The following is a 19332-nucleotide window of genomic DNA, read 5'->3' on the forward strand; positions in this document are numbered from 1 at the left end:
CTGACCTGGCCTGGCCTGGGTGATCACGTGAATGTTGCAGTTCCTTTTTATCATTTAAAATTTGATCCAAGAAAGAGAAGATGTCAGAAATTATTAATACTATAATATGGTCCTATCCTATTGCTCCATTGAATGAATGCCACATTTGCACTAGTTGTAACTCCGATCGCACCACTCTCGTGCAAACCGATTGGTTAATGCATCAGCTTACTTCTTTTTCTTTCTTTCTTTCTTTTTTAAAAAAAAAAATATTCGATTACGCTTTTAGTCTTTTCACTTTTGCAACTATGGGTCGCTTTTGTTTATTTTGCAACCTTAGACCAGTTTTTAAACTAAAGTGCGCCTGTCGCTCTAGTGCATATGTAATTAACGAAAGATGCTCCCCTAACTACGAATGAAATTTACTTTATAGCCAAATTTGGGTATTGCTGTGTATGCATATAGGAATATTACGTGAAGGTTAGTTGTTGTCTACAGAGCGATCTTTTTTTAAAAAAGAGGACAAGAAAATACTACGAATCTAAAAGAAATAAAAGACGGACAGAAGATGTTTCTAATTTAAAAATCAGTTCCTAAAAATAAGTGTTATAAAGCACAGAAGATGGACATTAATGAGAACATATTTATAATTTCAATGGCTGCATCATTGGTATAAACAGTAGTTTTGGATGCACCACCCTCTCTTTCTATTCCTTTTTCTCTGCTAACTTTTCCTTGTACACTTACCTTTCTCTCTTAACCCTCCTTAATATTCGGTACATTGGTACCCTTTTGTCTTCTTACCCATAGTCATAGATGATAGATCCACCTCCCCCTGCTCCCAAGGCAGATATCTCACATCTCAAGAATATAACATTTATTATTTATCCCTCACCCATTTCGGCATCTCATTCTCACATCTCCATATGCAGTCATAACTGTGACCACATGGTCCACATCCGACCCAACCAAGCTAAACATAAGATGACTGACAGGGTCTAAAAGCTTTGAAGTTTTGCATATGCACGCATGTTATGTAAGACTGTGAGTGACAGAATGATGCAGAATGCTAAGCACACTTACCAACATAACACAGCAGACTACTAATGACTGATTCGGTTTGGCCCATCATCCCCGGTATCAAATTCTCCAGCGTGGTGGAATGTAGAACTCTGCAAACCCTTCATAAGACTTGGTAGCTCATAGATAAATAAATGGATTTCAATTGATTGAACTGATGCAACAAAAAAAAAAAAAAAACAAGAATACAAGCACACATAGACCTTTGGCAGCCTATGTAATGTCTTCACTTTTGTGATATCAGATGCTTACCTTTCCTTTGCCAATGGAAACAGATGTGCTCCTCATGCCTTTTGAGACATGACATAAATATCAAAATGTGAACAACCTTAATTTGTCATCATTCATTCTAGACAGATTTGAAATCTTGGAACTCCAAAACCTAAGATAAGTCGTTCCCAAGGCTTTTCAATTTCCAGCAATTGAATTGTGACTGCACAAAACTATTCATGGCCTCATCTTCCTTTAAGAGAGCCTTTGGGGAAGGAAATCCCTTTTTTCCTGCCCTTTGTAATAACTTGCAAACGGAGAATAGAAGAGTTCTTAACAGCTGGTATACGTGGTGATCTGGAGAATTTTGGCCTGCAAAGCATCAAGAAGCATTAAAGCAAGTTCTTTTAGTGCGAAGAAATTACTTAAAGAAATATGTACATATTTCAGAAGATGAATGTTAACTGCAGTTACCTTCTCAGAGGGATTTGGATTTCATCCGAGTCTTTAAAAGCATCTTCTTCGGCAGCAGGACTGTTTTCCTGATAGGAAAAGCACAGATATTATACAAGGCCTCGGGTAAGATGCACTTATGAGTAATTACTACAGGAGCTTGCAATTGCATCCATGAAAATAAGCAGATTTAGCAAATACCAGATCTTTTGTGAGGGATCTCATGAATAATGTGATCGAAATAAGCATCATATAAATGTTTAGTGGAGAAGAAGGATCTATAGCCAGTCCAAATAGTCAGGGCATAGTTCTACATATACAATATATAAGAAAACAACTTATGATGGTTTCCTTGGTAGTGGCCAACATATTCACCAGAGTAATCAAGTTCACTGTTATGGAACATGATGGGTGCACTGAGGCACATATTTGAAAACAATGGTTTATCTTCTATGAGAAAATATTATCAGTTTCTTTTCATTGGTTGAAGTTGCACAAGTAAGAAGGCTTGAATGGGAACTTGGAAAGGGTGATCCAAGGTAATATGTAGTACTTCTATTACCAAGACAACTCTCAATGTACATAATCAATGAAATTCAATATAAGCAGAATAAAGCATGCATTTATATCATCACCTTATCATTTCCACTACACAACACCAACATAATTTTCATACTGTCATCAAATTCATTTTAACCATTTCATGTAATCTTTGTAATTTCTGTTGGTTTGGACTAAGACAAGCATACTACATTAACTACTCCATCACTATGATAGCATAGTTTTACCATCTTCTGAACAGGCATAACACATGATTTAAGCACTAAAACATAAGGGGCAATGGGGCCTTCAAAGTCAAACTATGTCACTCTTGCATACCATGCAAACAAGAACACTTATCAATTAATGCAGTGCAAAAATTTTTAAGTGTTGAAATGGATCAAAGCTCATGGATCTTCTGTCTACAGTTTTATATCATACACAACGCAAATGCACATCTTCTTGCACACAAGAGAAGTAGAGGAACTGCAATACCTAAAGGGGCTCTAGTGACTAAGGAAAATGTCACAGGAAAGAAGATACTGAAACATGATACCAATCTGCATAAGCCAATAGGATGGTCCATACATGACATACTAGGAAATCCAAAATCCTTTCCTTATGTATATTATGAATTACTATAACTACTAACTTCAATGGACATGTCCTCCAAAACGGAAAATGAATAAGAAAATTGGATAACGAGAACTACGTCTCCATCAAGTTTAGTTATCCACCACATTTGTGCACCAGATATGAAAATACTGAGAACCTTCAGGTGTATTAAGTACTGAGGAAGACCTATTTGACCATCAAGAATCTCTCGATTTAAAGAAAGCTTGTTAGTTATTACCATTCTTACCAACTGTACAATCACAAAGAAAGAAAATGCACCAAATAATGGTTCTTCTATTTGCCCATATTCAACTTGACTTAAATGCACAACTTGCTTGGTGGCAACCCAGTGGGTTAAGGTGAAGGGGCTATTGTCAGCAATTTTATGCTCGATCCCATGTGTTCAAACTTCAAAGAGCCCATCCCATCACAACTTTGAATAGAAAATAGAATAAACAACACTGCCAATTCTAAAGGATGACATAGCTGGAAGGAGTTTACAGGTTAACAACTAATGGATCACTTGACCTCTATTCTGTTTGCTCCTTCTACATGCCAATAGAAAGAAAATATATTAACAAATTCATTTTTATTTGGTGAAATGAGTAACTCATTCTGCAATCCCACTTCACTTTTTTTCTTAAAGGGCTAATGGAACTATCACTCAATTTCCAAGTTCCTGCGCTCTTATTTGAGCATCTCATCAGGCTTTGATCTAATCTATTTTCTCTCCTGTAGATACATCAATGGTACACATTCGCTCAGTCATGAATCTCATTTAAGTTACCTAAAGGTCATATACAGTACATTAACTCCAGTACTATGCATTCCAAATTATTGGTATGAAGGGAAGCTCTCTAGCCCATGTTTCACAAACTCAGTATAGAAGCAAAAGTGTGCGATACTATTATTCATCTAGTAAATGTAACCTTTTAAATTTTAACATGCAAAATCCAAAGATTCATTTTCATGAAAATGAAGTTATTTTAAGCAAGAATAGTGCACTTGGATGATTCTAATAAACTTTTTAGGAGGTTGAAGAGTATTAGATGGTCAGATCTCCGAAAGAATTCTAGAGCAACAACTACAGAGTGCAACTTCAACAAATGTTAATCTGCCACCAATGAAACCGCATGTAATGACAGTAAGATCATAAAAACAAGATAACTGCTTTAGCACAAGTGACATTCTAGTTCTACTTAGACGGTTTTATGATGTATCCCTTCATAACTCCAACTATATGAACCTTGCACGATATCTTGGTGTAAATATACTAGCTAAATTTCTTTATATTTCCCTTTTCCTTTTTCCTTTCCTTAAAACTAGAAGAGAGAAACGCTTTTAGTAGTGTTCCCATCTCTCGGTCTCTCTTCTTATTGTATCATCGTATGAAGCTAATTCAACAACGCATATACTATAACAGCAGATTTATAACATCATAATGGAAAATATAGCAAAAGAATCAAGAAATCCTTACTTCATCCAATGATACTGAATTCTCTGCAACAGCCGGCACTTCCAATTCTACAGCAGCTTGTTTGTTCCCTTTCTCACTGACCAACTTCTCCACCAGACCCAGCTTCCTCTTCTTCCTGCTTGCATTCCATACCTTCTTATCCCTAACCTTCCACACCATCCCTTTCCTAAATATGAGCTTTTGCGACTTCCAAACAGGCGCGCTCGTGTCGATCACTGTCACTTCCGTTTTCGAACACAGCAAACGCCGATCCGAATCCACCGCTACCGCCGCCCCACTCGCCGGCCCTCTCTTCCTCCTCCCCTTCCCCTGTCCCTTCTTCGCCTCCGCCACACTATTGTCCGCGCTCGACGGCGATGCCGCCGGAGGAACGCCGCCGCCTCCTCCGCCGTTGGCGCTAGCCGACGCCGAGTTGATGCAAACCCTAGGGTTCGCCTGCTTCCGTGAGCTCTTCCTCTTACCCTCACTTAAGGTTCCGTCCCCCATGACGAAGAGCTCGGCCAAGACGCTGCTCATCAGATCGAAGAGGTGGGACTTTTTGTCTCCAATTTTGCTGGCAGCGGAGGAATCCGGCGGCACCCCCTTCCTCCGCCGCCGAACGGAGGAAGAATCGACCTCATTCTTAGAATTAGGGTTAGGGTTAGGGTTATGATTAGAATTGGGAGTGGAGGTGAGGAAATGGTCGAGATCGAGGTCTGTGGGGATGGAGAAGCCTTTGGAGGTGTGAAGGCGATCGAGCCAATTCGAGCTCGAGCTTGCAGTGGAGATCGAACACTGCATTTTTGCTCGGTGTTCGATCTTTTAGCTCTTCAAACTCAATGGGAGATTGGGGGGAGGAGGAGGAAGGAGATGGAGACGGAAGCAGAAGAACTAGAACAAGAACAAGAACAAGAACAAGAAGAGAGAGGGAGAGAGAGCGAGAGGAGGGAGAGAGAGGCAAAAGAGATGAGAAGAACGCATCTACACCGTCAATGAAGAGGTAAGACTGATGATGGGGAGCATAGAGATGCGTGCTCTAAGTACACGAGGACCACGACAAAGCGTGTTTGGTGGTTTAATATTTTCTCATTTCGCACCCTATATTATCCTATATTATGTCCTTTCACAGTTCCACTATCTTTACTTAGATTTATGCATTGTTACTAAAAATACGCAATAAAAAATAAATAAAAACCTCACAATATATTCTCATCCGCTTGCAAGCCGACAAACAATCTAAGAAAGCTAAATGCCACTTTTCTTTTCAAATATTATCAGAAATTACAAAAATAATGTGCCTTTTGCATTTCTGAAGATGAGAGTTACAAAGCCAGAAGAAAGGAGAAGAGAAGAAGTTGCTCGTTCGTTTTGTATAAGATTTCTATACATTACTAGTTGCCTCTAAATTCGGCTTATATCACGACCAAACACCAATGTAGTAAGCCAGTTAATTGCCACATAGAATCTATTCCTCCAACTAATTACACGAGTTAGATACGCCGATCGCCAGATGAACCAACTGACAAATCCTGCAAACGAAATCCCTTTTGCCTCCTGAGGAAGGAGAGCTACGTTAAGTGCATGTCAGATTCTAACGAGAAATAAATAAAAGAGGTGGTCGATGGCATACCTTGCTCTGCCTGAGATCTACAAGAGCTTTGTATCTTCCAACCGTCGCCATGCTCCCTAGATGCTTGTATACAAAAGGATCTCCTAGTTCCACATTTGTCGCAGAGTTTGCATGCCCTCCGCTAGCTTTGCCGATACGGTTTAATAGCTCAACCAGGTATTTCCCTTGCCGCTCTGCAACCTGATTTGTTCGTAAGAACACGACATGTACGTGAAATCAAGAAACAGAAATGGAATATAGATGCTACCGAAGACACACAATTCCTTAGGTTTGAGAGGATGACATACAGGTGGAGTATTTTGATCGCCTTAATCTATGACAGATGGAAGACTGGGTAGATCATCTAAATGAAAGTAGCGATAAAAGATCTGATATCTTTCAGAATGAAGGGATGAACTGTATGAGTGCATCTTACACGAGGTACTCTCACTCATTGAGATATCAAGAACTGCAGTATATTTTCAACTTTTAAGTACGATGTCTGTTTTGAGGGTTTTCATCAGTTCCAGATGGAAGGTTCTTCAGATAGAAATCTTGTAACAGACTGCAGTTAAGAACTTTAGTTACTCTATTGATATCGTGAGGGAATTGACTAGTTTTGAACTCATATATATATGTATATGACTTACATCTCTGTCAACCGAAAAAAAATATTTTGAAAACAAACAAGTACTGCACTAAATTACCTGAGCTAATGCTGGAAGTGTCGCTTGCCCTGTACTTTCAAGAAATCCACTGCAATCACCAATAGCAAAGACATCCTGTACAGAGGGAACGCGCAGCCATTCATCAACGCCAATCCTGTGGAGAAATTTTAGAGATCCTTAGATACCAGTCATTCTTGCATGTGGAAATACTGGTGTTCATGTTACGGGAATTTATACTTGCAAGGCGTGCAACTAAATGAACGTCTTTTTGTGCAAAAAATTGATTAGATGAATATAGAAGGAAGAAATAAAATGGAATAAGAAAGATCTTTGCTCAAGATGATACCTTCCACCTGGTGATTTTGGAAACGGCAAGGAGCCAATGAATGGTGAAGGACCAACTCCGGTAGACCAAACAAGAAGACCGTATGGAACCTCTTCTCCATTGTTCAGAATTATTTTTTCAGGCTGAACATCTTTTACTACTCCTCGCACAAGGCGAACACCTGACTGTATTAACAGAGTACAAGAGAAAAGAAATAAAAAAAAGAACATCAGATCCTTATAGCATGCCTGTGCCCAAGTATGCAGAAAAATTAATGAAATATAACAAGAAAATTTAGCAACTAGTAAATTAGTAAATAACCAGTAACTGATGGCATGCCAAAACCAACTATGGAGAAGTCAAGACGCCCTAAGAAATTTAACTAATCCATCAATTATTCAATATAGTCCTCTAGATTGAGGAACTATCAACAAGATTCCTAAAATAATTTAGGACTATTAGGAGACATAAAAAAAAAATCTGAACTTGAGCAGAGAAAGATTGCAAGCTATTGTTAGTTTAGATAACCTCACCTTAGTTAGTTGATTTGTAGCATACTGTCTGAGGCGAACGTCAAATGATGACAATATTTCATTTGCCTGATAGAACGAAAGGGTCATATAATCACCCCCTCCAGCAATTCACTCTTACAAAAGTGAATAGATCACTGATATATAATTATGCATATTAGTGGACAATGGTAAAAGACTAAATTATTCTGCAATCAAACCTCAATTAGGGTCACGCGGATATGATCTTTAATATGCGAGTACCGTTCGTGAACATCTCTAACAATGAAATCACTTAATTCACCACTGAACTCAACACCTGTTGGGCCACCTCCAACAACAACGCAATGCAACAGTCTGCTCTTTTCTTCCTGAGATATGCCTGTCCTTGAACACATGCAGCACTAAATCAAGTATCAATCCTGGCATTTGGGGTGTCCTCCAGAGGAATAAAAGGCGAAAGCCCAATTTCTATCCACAAACAGTACAAGTATAAACATAGCATTCACAATTAACCCCGATTATTGCAATAACATACCCGGCACATCAGATAGCATTAGATTGAGGAGGAGTTTTCTGCGAATTTCTTGAGCATGGTGTACTTCACGAAGGAAGGTTGCATGTTCTCTGACGCCATTTATACCGAAAGTGGAAGCCTCAGCTCCGCAGGCGACGACCAACTTGTCATATGAAACTTTGAACTTCCAAGGCTCCAAAGCATCTTTAGCACCTCCCCCAGTGATTGTTTCACAATGCACCTTATTATGAGAACAGAGAAGATTACAAAAAATAATAATACTAATTCTAATATTGGCGATTAAACAAATAGTTAGCTGCTTCCACCCTTTTCTCATTCTACACTTTTCTACTAACAAATCATTTCCAACCGGTCCAAAGCAAAGATCTACCTGCTTTAACATCCTAAACCCAAAAAATCGCATTTTTCCTCCCTATCGCACTACTCCAACCTTTACCAGCGCAAGAACCAAATCAGGCGACTCACCATGTGGGCCTCGGGATCCACCCCGATGCATTTGGCGAGAAAGAAGTAAGACCCCGGCGCGCTCGAGATAGCCGGCTGGATTCTCCCGATCGGTTCGGCGACGGAGCGGAACTCGAGGGTTCCGACGCAGGTGGAGGCGAGGAGAGGGGTGAAGACCATGTGGTTGCGCGGGGAGACGCAGACCACGTCATAGAGACGCGTGTCGATGCCCTTCATGAGGCGGCTTCCGGCCCAGCCGGTCCCCAGCACCACCACCCGAGGCTTCTCCCGCCCCGGCGACGTGGGACCCAGCCCCGCGAATCCAGAGGCAGGGGAGGAGGATACGGCGGCGGCGGCGGACGTGGACGCGGACGAGAAGGGGAATGAGAGGGGAAAGGAGGGTTTCGTGGGGTTAGGGAGGGAGGAGAGAGAGGACCGAGAGAAGCGAGAGAGGGTTCGAAGCCATGCCATGGGAATTAGATGAGAGAGAGAGACACGAGCGAGAGTAACTCTAGAAGTTTGGAGAGTATATACGAGAGAGAGGGAGGGGGACGCAGCTACGCATAAGAACGTCCCATAGTTGCTGTTGATGCGCTGGTGTCCGGCGTGGAGGGGTTTTATCCAAAAGTTCGAAGGTTTTTCACATCGGAATCCGACGTGGCGAAGTATAGAACATTGAGGCAGCTGCTATAGGAAGCTGTGCTTCCGAATTACGTGGCAAGAATTTTAACTCGTAATCATGCAGAAACCAACGTGGGCCCCTTGGGTCCCAACGCTCGTGCGCCAATCCCATCCGTTGGTGATTAAATCAAATGACCGGTATCAAACGAGCATTCCCGATCTCTACCTGCGGATCGGACTTACCCATTCTTCTGCCAAGTCCTACGCGCCACCTGGCATCGCCACAGTTTCAGTTCCACCACAGAATGTTTTTTATATCACAAAACAGTCCCTCCTAAATCCACCAATGGTATGGGGCGGCAAAAGTTCACCCCCGCACACGATACTATGAGTTTACTCTAATCAGTTGATGTTATAAATTGGTCAACTCATACAGTAAATAAGGAAAGTAACGAGGTTCAGCTTTATCAATTTTGTTGCAAATTAAATTACCATAGCTGCATAATTATATAGGGGTTGATGTTGGTGCTGAGTCATGAGCCTTGGATAATTAGAGTCTAGGAGCGATATTGTTGTTTGTGTTCAAAGTATTTAAAATTTGTAATAGATTATGAACTTCAATTATGTTATATTTGTGACGGGTTTATCGTATTAGATTTGGAAGTTGAAACTAAAATTTGTTTAAGCTAATTATTTAAATGGCGGTGGTTAGTGCTTTTGAAATTCGCACAATATCTACTAAATTCTATGTTCTTTAGCATGGAGCGTTTTTTTTATGAATTTAGGTCTTATAACTCTTTTAATCCAAACTAGACCTAATACACATAAAGATCCTTCCTAGTAGCTATGATAGACCATTACTGCAAATCCATTGGTTAGTAGAGCGGCTTGCTCTTGGCTGCAAGGGCAGATCCATAGCTTGGGCACCGGTCGTAGTGCTAGGAGATCAACGAGGAGGCGAAACAGCGAGAATGGAGTGGGTGGTTGTTTTTGTTGCCGGTTATGTTCGAAAGAGCTACCCACCGTAAGTACAAGATGCAGAAGAAGCGGAGAAGAGATTGGAGAGAGTGGCCAAAGGTGTTAGCTAAGAGGGAGACAGAGTCAAAGGGCAAGTTGCAATCGGTTGCGATGACCAAGGAGGAGACCTCTGGGCAAATGGTGATGCAATTAAGAGAAAAGAAGAGGCGAGATCTAGAGAGAGAGAGAGAGAGAGAGAGAGTGGATTTGGCGAAGGCAAATGTGTGGGGAGCTAAAGAAAAAAATCTTATTTGTTAGAATCTCTAGATCCATAACTATGTCACTAGATAATGTTTACGCCAATAAACGGCTGCCACGAATCCAAATTGCAAGTATTTCTGAAAATTGGACAAGTTGAAGGAGCAAATTGCGAAACCTCTTGCCAAGTATCCCAAATTGCAAAAACTCATGCGGTGTCCACAAATTTCGCTCCTTGTAGAACCGGACAAAACAGCCATTTATACCTACCCTATCTCGCCACGTGTTCCCTAGTTCTCTCGCCACACGCCTCTCTTCTATCTCCCCATCTCCTCCTCCTCCTCCTCCTCCTCAGGTCTCCTCGTCACCATCGCCCCCATGGCTTCCTCCTCTTCCTCTTTCCTCTCTCCCTACTCGATTACCTTCCTCCAAAACCCTAACCCTAGCCGAACCCCTTTTCTAGGGTTGGGATTTCCTCTCAACCAAACTCCGACCCCTACTCGAAGAAGAAGACACCTTCCTGCGATCCGGGCTGTCCAAACCCTAGACGACGACCCAATCCAACGCCTTCTCAAGCGGGAATACAAGTATGGCTTTGTCTCCGACTTTGAGTCCTTCTCCATCCCCAAAGGTCTCAATGAATCCACGATCCGCTCGATCTCTGCTCTCAAAGAGGAACCCGACTGGATGCTCGACTTCCGCCTCAAAGCGTACCGTGTTTTCCTCTCAAAGGCGCCGCCTTTATGGTCGGATAACCGATACCCACCTATAGATTTCCAATCTATTTGTTACTACTCGGCGCCCAAGAAGAAGCCGAAGCTTGGGAGCCTCGATGAAGTCGACCCGAAGCTTCTCGATACCTTCGACCGCCTTGGAATTCCCCTCAATGAACAGAAGCGCCTCACTAATGTCGCGGTGGACGCCGTAATCGACTCCACCTCCATCGCCACCACCCACCGCGCCGCCCTCTTGGAGAAAGGTGTCATATTTTGCTCAATTTCCGAGGCGATACGCGAGTACCCCGACCTTGTAAGGCGGTACCTTGGGCGCGTAGTCCCGCCCGGCGATAACTACTATGCCGCTCTCAATTCGGCAGTGTTCAGCGATGGATCCTTCTGCTATGTGCCCAAGGATACAGTTTCCCCTATGGAAATCTCAACTTACTTTAGGATAAATGATAAGGAGACTGGGCAATTCGAACGGACGCTGATCGTCGCCGATGAGCGGAGCTTCGTTAGTTACTTGGAAGGCTGCACGGCACCTTCTTACGACAGGAACCAGCTCCATGCGGCTGTTGTGGAGCTGTACTGTCACGAAGATGCGGAGATTAAGTATTCCACTGTGCAGAATTGGTATGCTGGGGATGAAGAAGGAAAGGGTGGGATTTACAACTTTGTGACAAAGAGAGGAAGATGTGCGGGGAACCGATCAAAGATATCTTGGACCCAGGTGGAAACTGGGTCTGCGATAACATGGAAATACCCGAGTGTGGAGCTGGTGGGGAATGATACGGTCGGGGAGTTCTACTCAGTGGCGCTGACCAAGGATTATCAGCAGGCGGACACCGGAACAAAGATGATCCATAAGGGGAAGAATTCGAAGAGCCGGATTGTGTCCAAGGGAATCTCAGCTGGGAAGTCGAGGAATTGCTATCGTGGACTTGTTCAGATAAATTCCAGTGCAGAGAATGCTCGCAACTTTTCGCAGTGTGATTCTATGCTTATTGGCGATATGGCTGCTGCCAACACTTATCCTACCATACAGGTATATTCCTTTGTTCACAATTAGCTTTTGCATATATTGTTTTACTATATACAAGAATGAATTATCATGGTGAGTTTTCATTTTGCCCTTTGCCTCTATTTTTTATTCATGTATTGAAAGCTAGTTAGTTTATATCGATACTTCTCTTTTATCCTGCAAGCCAGTGTATGTTTCATATATGGATATGGTAGGGGTGTAATTGAGCCCAATTCTGATCAAGCTTGAATTAAAATTATTTTCGAGCCTATATATGTGATCAAACTTGGATTGAAATCATTTCAAATTGAGCCAATTTTGAACTAATTTTGAGCTTGAGCCGAGCTCGAGCCTAAACAAGCCGACCAATAAACAATTTCAAGCTTTAATCTATTCAAGCCAAATTTCGAGCATGATCAAGCTTGAATTAAATTAAGCTTGATTTAGGCTTGAATTAAGATTAAAATAAGGCGTAATTCAAGAATATAAGCTAATAGCATCAAAATTTAGAACTAAACTATATAAGATCAAAGAACTTAACATTATACTTAAGTAAATCTTATAATATAATAGAATTATAGTATAGTATAGAAAATATTACTCATTATATATATATATATATTGAGCCTTATCGAGCTTATTTGATCGAGCAGGCTCATGATCAAGCTTGGCTTGAAATTATTTTTGTTCCTATTTTAAAAATCAAGCTCGGTTCAAGTCATTTTCGAGCCGAGCCTTATCGAACCGAGCTCGAGCCGGCTTGATTATTTTGACAGCCCTAGGATATGGTGAACTTGAGGATCTTAGGCTTTTGTGGTATTTGACTGCATCATTCATGTAGAATGTCTTTTTTTGGGTCTATTGCATCAGATTTATTGTGCTTGTGGGATAATTTGCTAGCTCATAATGGTTATATGCTTGAGTGATATGGAAGGGGATTTTTTTTTTCATGTTTATATTAACTATCTGTTATTGATTATGATTGTCAATTATGTTTATGTTACCCTTCAAAGAGTAGAATTTATCAGCCTATTAGTTGTGGTTTGATATTTTAGGGTTTATCATGTATAGCTAGCATATCAATCCCCTAGTTGGATCATTTCGATTCAACACTCTGTATTTTTCTTTTCGATATTCTATGTCTACTTCAACAAATGTGCTAATTGGTTATGAAGAGCTACTGTCGAAGGTATTCAATTGTGCAATGGCAGGGACATTTGTAGTGAAAGATGACCGTGCTGATGGTGACTATTGCTTTATATTTAATAAAATATATTATTTATAAAAATAATTTAAAGATAAAACTCTATAATGTAAGTTTTAATATATATATTTAAATCAAAACTAAATATTGACATGCCAAAGATCTAAAAATATCTCTAAATATTTTAAATTTTTTATTAAGAATATGTTAAACGCGTACTATTGGCATACCCTCTTTCGATAGTGGCACGACATGCGACACTGGCACAACCATTGTTGTTTGCGGTAGTGGTTGGATCTAGCTTTAAAGACACATAATTTGTATCCTTCAAAAAGCATTTGGTATTCTGTGTTCCTAAAAGATATGTTGAAAATAGGTGAGTAGAAGGAGCACACCCCACCCCACCTCTCCTCTGTCTCTTTAGATCCATAACTAAATAATATTTTGTATAGAGATAAATTGGAAAAAAATAATCTTGTTGGTAGCTAGGTAATTGATTAAAGCAGCTGTTTGTGGGCAGGTTGTGTCTGTGTATTATTGGGTTTGTACGTTTTCTTTTGTTTGAGAGATATGGACTCCTATATTATTATCTGAGCTCTATGGTTCTTGAGTTTAAGAACCACGGGTAGCCAAGGTTACAGAATTTTACACGTCACAACCTAGGTGTACGCCACTCAAATGGTAAACTGTGCTCTAGTGAATTGCATGACTGCTTCAGTGAACTACTTAACGTACATAATTAGCCAATCCTAGCTAAGAAGTGAACTTATTATAGTGCAGGTTGAACTTTTAAGTTTATAAATATTTATCTTGCTTATTAGGCTAATATTTGGCTATAGTGAGGTTAAGTGTTTATGCATCTTCACGCAGCATGTATATATGTCTGCAAAGTTATGTTCTGGAGTATTAAAACTGCATGAATAAAGTGCATTAAACTCAAGATACCAAATATTACAGACCTTACATCAAGATCTAACTGGCCTATTTAGCTCAAGCCCCTCTAGCTTATACCGAATTCCCTATTAGGAACAAAGTGCATTAAACTCAAGATACCAAACATTACAGACCTTTCATCAAGATCTAACTCTTGTGTATTCAGCTGAAGCCTCTAATTTACACCAAAATCCCTATTAGGCACTTGCACTCTGAATTTACTTTTTCTAAACAAACCTCTTGTGAATAGTTTAGAACTTTAGATTCTGTTTGAGGAGGTCTGAGCTTGAGCCTGGATGTTAGGCTTGCACTTTAAGGAGCTTAGCTTGAGGTACTCTGAATTAATTATCTGAATCTTTTCTCTCGTGCTTGAGTTTGTTGCATTGCACCCTATGCAAGTTTCACTGCCTATTTTACATCATGCTGCCGACTTTCTCATTTACTCAAAGGAACCTTCAGATGTAGATACATCTATCTTTATGGACCAACAAATACGACAAAATGCTCATTTTTCTTCTTTTTTTTCTTACTGAACTTCACAGTATTCTGGTAGTAGCATATCTATGCACAATTAAATATTGGCCTCTCATTTAATGCATGAAACAGGTATCTGGACCTACACCCTGCTTGGAGCATGAGGCAAGCACTTCGAAGATCGGGGAAGATCAACTCTTCTATTTCCAGCAGAGGGGAATTGGTCATGAGAAGGCTGTCGCCACCATGATCGGTGGATTTTGCAAGGATGTTTTTGAGAAGCTGCCATTAGAATTTGCCTCCGAGGTGAATGCCCTCATGAATCTAAAGCTGGAGGGCTCAGTGGGTTAAATGTGGACATGCTCAGATTTTACTATAGACTGCCTAAAGGTTAATGTGTATACAACTGCATCCGAGGGAGAATAAAATTCCTAGTAAAATGTCTGGATTTAATGTTATTACAGCTTTGTTTCCTTTTCAGTTTCATTTCGGATTCTTGTTGTAGATGAGGATTACTTTCTTAGCGAGTTAAACGTTTAAATGGGTATCTACTATATACTGGTGTTGACCTTTTGAGATTAATCTATCACAGTGTTGGTGATAGTAATCAGCTTGTGGTTGGGTTTAAATCTGGTTAGCTTTGTTTTTTTTTACATTAAATTTGAGTAAGATAATTTAAATCATTCTAGGAAAAAAAAAGTTTGGTTGTTAACCGGTTTAGTTGTATTAGGTTTACACTTGATGAGATATAAATTTCAAATTAGAGTGATCTTTAATAGTGAAATTGTACTGAGAATTCATAAAATATATGTGTCAAAAACTGTAAACTGAGGACTTATAACTAAGCACTCCATGCTTCAAAGTCCTTGAGGGACGTCAATGCAATAAACTGTTCACAATAGTAAAAAGAAAGAGACAAATACTTGTGAATCCTAGCCAATCACGTAACCCGAATTACGTTACAAAGTAATACAAGTTTATTCTCCAAGTACATGTACATCATTGGTCACAGTTGTGAAGCCTTGTATTCAACTACATAAACTATATTTAGGAATCAAATCATTTCACGTCTCAATGATTTGAGTTTGAATTGGTTGTTTTAAATGGAAACAAAGTATACAAGTGTATCACGTTAACTCTCAGTGGTCATATCCAACTCTATTTAAACATTAAATTATTTCAATTCTCGGTGGTCGAGTTTGTGTGCAACTTTATGCGTTTCAAGCTCGACCATGCATTGAGACGTGAAATGATTTGATTTTTAGTTGGAGCTGTTAATTTTTAGTTTGATTATGTGCTGGCCCTAGCTCCGCTAAAATTTGACGTAATTAACCTTCATCCTTTTCTTTAGAAGGGTTTTCTTCTCGCATTGATAAGGACCTCCGTGTGGTCGAGTGGCTAAGAGGCCTCCTCTCCTCATTATCTTTTTTTTTTCCTTTCTTCTTCTCTCTCTCTACTAAAATTTTATCTCTACCATTAATCACCGTCACCCTCTCCCAATAGACCATCGCCTCTTCCTCTCGTCGCCCATCTCACCATCCTCCTTCTTCATCTTTGTCACACACATTCTCTCTCTGTGTGTGCCATGCACTCTCTCTCCATCAAGCTTCCTTTCACTACTGCTTGCTTGTCGTCCTCCTCCTTTGAGCTCCCTTTTCTTCCCTCATTAGATCTATGCCTTTGCCGCTGCTCCCTTGTCGGATTAGAGTTTCCCCACCTTACCTCTCCCTCCTCCAAAGTTTACCCTCCTTCACTAGCGTAATCCGCTCCTTTATTTGCATTATTCTCTCTCCTCATCCAGCTGCTCTCTTCACTACTACTGTAGATGCTCTGTTGTTGTCGCTACTAACCTCCCCTTTCACCTAGTTCCTTGCCCACCACTAGCTTTCTTGGCTTGTTGGACTGGTGAGGATCTATCGAGTGGGATGCGAATCTGAAATTCGTTCACTATAGCAGCATGTGCTTGTTGCCTTTTTTTTATCTGACTATTTATGTAGTGTTTTTTTAATTTTTTTTTAAAAAAATTGTCGCTTTATTCTCTTCCCCTTTTCTTTATCACTGTAGCTTTTGAAATTAACAAATAAATCCAGCGTACACTTTTCCTAACAAAAAATAAAGAAAAAGAAATTTGTGACCAATAATGTATCTCCAAGAATAAACTTTTATTTTGAAACGTAATTCGATTACGTGATCGATCAAGGCTTCACATCTCTTTCCTTTCTTATTGTGAACAGTTATTGCATTGACTTCTGGCGAAGAAGGGCCCATTTGGTTGAGTTTTTTTTTAAAAAAAATTCAAAATGAAATAGGAATTTAATTTTGCAATAAAAATTTTATTTTAATTTGGTGTTTGGTTGTGAAAAAAAATATGATAAACAATAAAAATATGATAGCGTGTTATCGTAACAGTCGGAATAAGGGATAAAAAAATCAAATTAAATTTATTTCTTTTTTTCTAGTTTAATGTAAATAGGTATTTATTATATTTTGTTTAAAAAAATTTTGGACTAGATTTTAAAGTCAAATGAAAAGTATTTTAGGTATTTATTTTTTAATTCTCCAAAGTAATAGATAATTTTTATTCTTTTAGCTGCTATTAGAATGAAATTATCAAATTAACTCAAGGTATTTTTGAGACATTAAAAACAAATGCAAAGGTTAAATGATAAATATTCATATGTTATAGCGTGAATAATAATAAAAATAAATTTTCGTAATTTCTCTTTATCCATATTTCACGTCATTGGGATTTATTTGAACGAGTTTACTGTTTCCACATCAGATTATATTGGATACATATGTGACCTATTCTTCCGTTATAGTATCCAAAATTACTACTCTACCCTTGCCTCATTACAATTAGTTCTTATACAAAGTATAATTTCACCTTCACATCGATTTTTCTTTTAAAGAAAATTCATAGACAAATCGTATCATTAATTTTACTCAACCGATTATAACTTGATGCATGAAAAAGAGGAGAATAGGGCAAGAGTCCTAAGAATAAGCTCCACAGTTGATTGTATTATAGGTTGAGCAAAGTAAATATAAAAAATAAGCACTCTGCACCATAATAATAGATGGTTTAGAAGCAACTGTCCTACTTGGCCAACTATGGCAGCATTATAGGTATAACAACAAGAGAGTCTTAAAAGACTAAGTATTCAACTAAGGAGCAAGCCAAGATAGGAATATATATGCATCTAGTGACGGAGTTCGGTGAATATAATAAAACACATGAAGACCCCATTTAAGTAGACCAGTAAATTTAAGAACAGAAGCTAGAACAAACAATAAAAGAAAAAAAAAGAAACAATAAGGAGGGAGAGAGAGAGCAATAGATCTGCTTATTACATCCATAGAAGTCACATTCTCAGAACATAAATGGAAATCCAGAATATGCCAAGGCCATAACAGATCCTAGCAACCTAGGCAGAGTTGGAAGTGAGGAGAGGCAAAAAAAAAAAAAAAATGAAGCAATGCAAAGGCATAGAGTAATAAGACTAGGATGTTGGTGGCTATTATGGACGAGGTCAAAACTAGGGTTACTGAAATCCACAACAATTGGCTCAGACAATGGTGACACGGAAAAACGAGGAGGGGATTGAGGTGAGTTCCATGGCGCTTGACGGAGACAATGGAAACACGGAAGGTCAAGGAGGGAATCAAGGTGAGATGGGACTGTGGTGGCACAGATGAAAGAAAAGATGTGAGACAAGCGGTAACGAGGAGGAAAAATGGACTAAAGAGAGAAAATATGAGAGGGAGAAAGAGAAAAGAGAGAGAGAGGAGAGAAGAAGAAAATACACTGAAGAGAGAAACCACTCTCTTCTCCGCCTAGGGGTACAAGCCAAATTATTACGATGATTACAGTAAATTGTAATTTTACCTGTATCACATCACACCCTAGTTACAACAACCACATTAATTAGATTGTATCAGATGTTAATTACAATTAGTTCTTCTACAAATTTTACAATTTTACTCCTACCCCATAAGATAACTTTGAGGCCATGTCATACGAATCTGAATGTATGAAAGCATATCCATCCTCCCATGTGAAAGGCAGTAGTATAATTACAAGAAGAAAAAAGGGGGGGGGGGGGGGGGGAAGAATCCTTTAGCAAGAGGCCGTAACATAATTCAGAGAGTACTGGGCACAAGGAGTGTTTTCTAATCAAGACAACGGCTACATATCTTAAATTAAATGCCAGTTTAAATTTTTTATTTTGAAATTTGAAAATTTATAGCCCAATGTTAGGTGGCCAACTCCAGTTTTTAATACCAAAAAATTTTGTACACCATCGCTAGTACTACTGTACGATTCAAATTTCAAAGTGTCTACTTATAAGATTTTTATTTTAGATACTAAAATGGGTCCCTTAAACAAATTATTTGTAGTTGTGGTCCATCTATTAAAGTTATTATTAAAGCTGACATGTTTTTTTTTAAAAAAATAAGCTAAACTGTTCATAATTTATGATCAATAAAAACGTTGAATAATTATGAGTGAAGGGTCTCACCTATAGAAAAGTATTCAATTGAAAACAAACACTAAATGAAATATAGTACTTGTTTTTTTCTTCTTTTGGGTAAGATTTATTTTGGTTAAAAGTTTAATAATGTCTTAGTTAAATTAATATTGGTGAAATTTAACTGAGTACCTTTAGAACCAAATTCAAATGCCTCGAGAAAGAACCAATACTAATATAAAATAAG

At 39.1% G+C, this 19332-nt stretch overlaps 3 protein-coding genes across 3 annotated transcripts; 1 reads left to right on the top strand and 2 right to left on the bottom strand.

Annotated features, from left to right (window-relative positions):
• Positions 1–675: 675 nt before the first annotated feature.
• LOC140776296 (uncharacterized) lies at positions 676–5334 on the bottom strand. The gene is made up of 3 exons (XM_073119958.1): positions 4355–5334; positions 1744–1811; positions 676–1641 (listed from the first exon to the last, which is right to left on the bottom strand). The coding sequence occupies exons 1-3, from the start codon at positions 5132–5134 to the stop codon at positions 1515–1517; spliced, it is 975 nt and encodes a 324-aa protein (XP_072976059.1). The 5' UTR covers positions 5135–5334; the 3' UTR covers positions 676–1514.
• A 236-nt stretch (positions 5335–5570) lies between these two features.
• On the bottom strand, positions 5571–8939 carry LOC140776295 (internal alternative NAD(P)H-ubiquinone oxidoreductase A1, mitochondrial-like). Its single transcript, XM_073119957.1, has 8 exons — positions 8448–8939; positions 7983–8202; positions 7666–7826; positions 7469–7534; positions 6957–7120; positions 6650–6764; positions 5964–6143; positions 5571–5887 (listed from the first exon to the last, which is right to left on the bottom strand). Exons 1-8 carry the CDS (start codon positions 8895–8897, stop codon positions 5735–5737), a joined length of 1509 nt encoding a protein of 502 aa, XP_072976058.1. The 5' UTR covers positions 8898–8939; the 3' UTR covers positions 5571–5734.
• Positions 8940–10546: 1607 nt separating this feature from the next.
• Positions 10547–15167, top strand: LOC140775944 (iron-sulfur cluster assembly SufBD family protein ABCI8, chloroplastic-like). Its single transcript, XM_073119445.1, has 2 exons — positions 10547–12026; positions 14746–15167. The coding sequence occupies exons 1-2, from the start codon at positions 10641–10643 to the stop codon at positions 14962–14964; spliced, it is 1605 nt and encodes a 534-aa protein (XP_072975546.1). The 5' UTR covers positions 10547–10640; the 3' UTR covers positions 14965–15167.
• The last annotated feature ends 4165 nt before the right edge of the window (positions 15168–19332 follow it).

The sequence above is a fragment of the Typha angustifolia genome, chromosome 14 (assembly GCF_048772165.1).
Source record: "Typha angustifolia cultivar Huaian chromosome 14, ASM4877216v1, whole genome shotgun sequence".
Classification (NCBI taxonomy): domain Eukaryota; kingdom Viridiplantae; phylum Streptophyta; class Magnoliopsida; order Poales; family Typhaceae; genus Typha; species Typha angustifolia.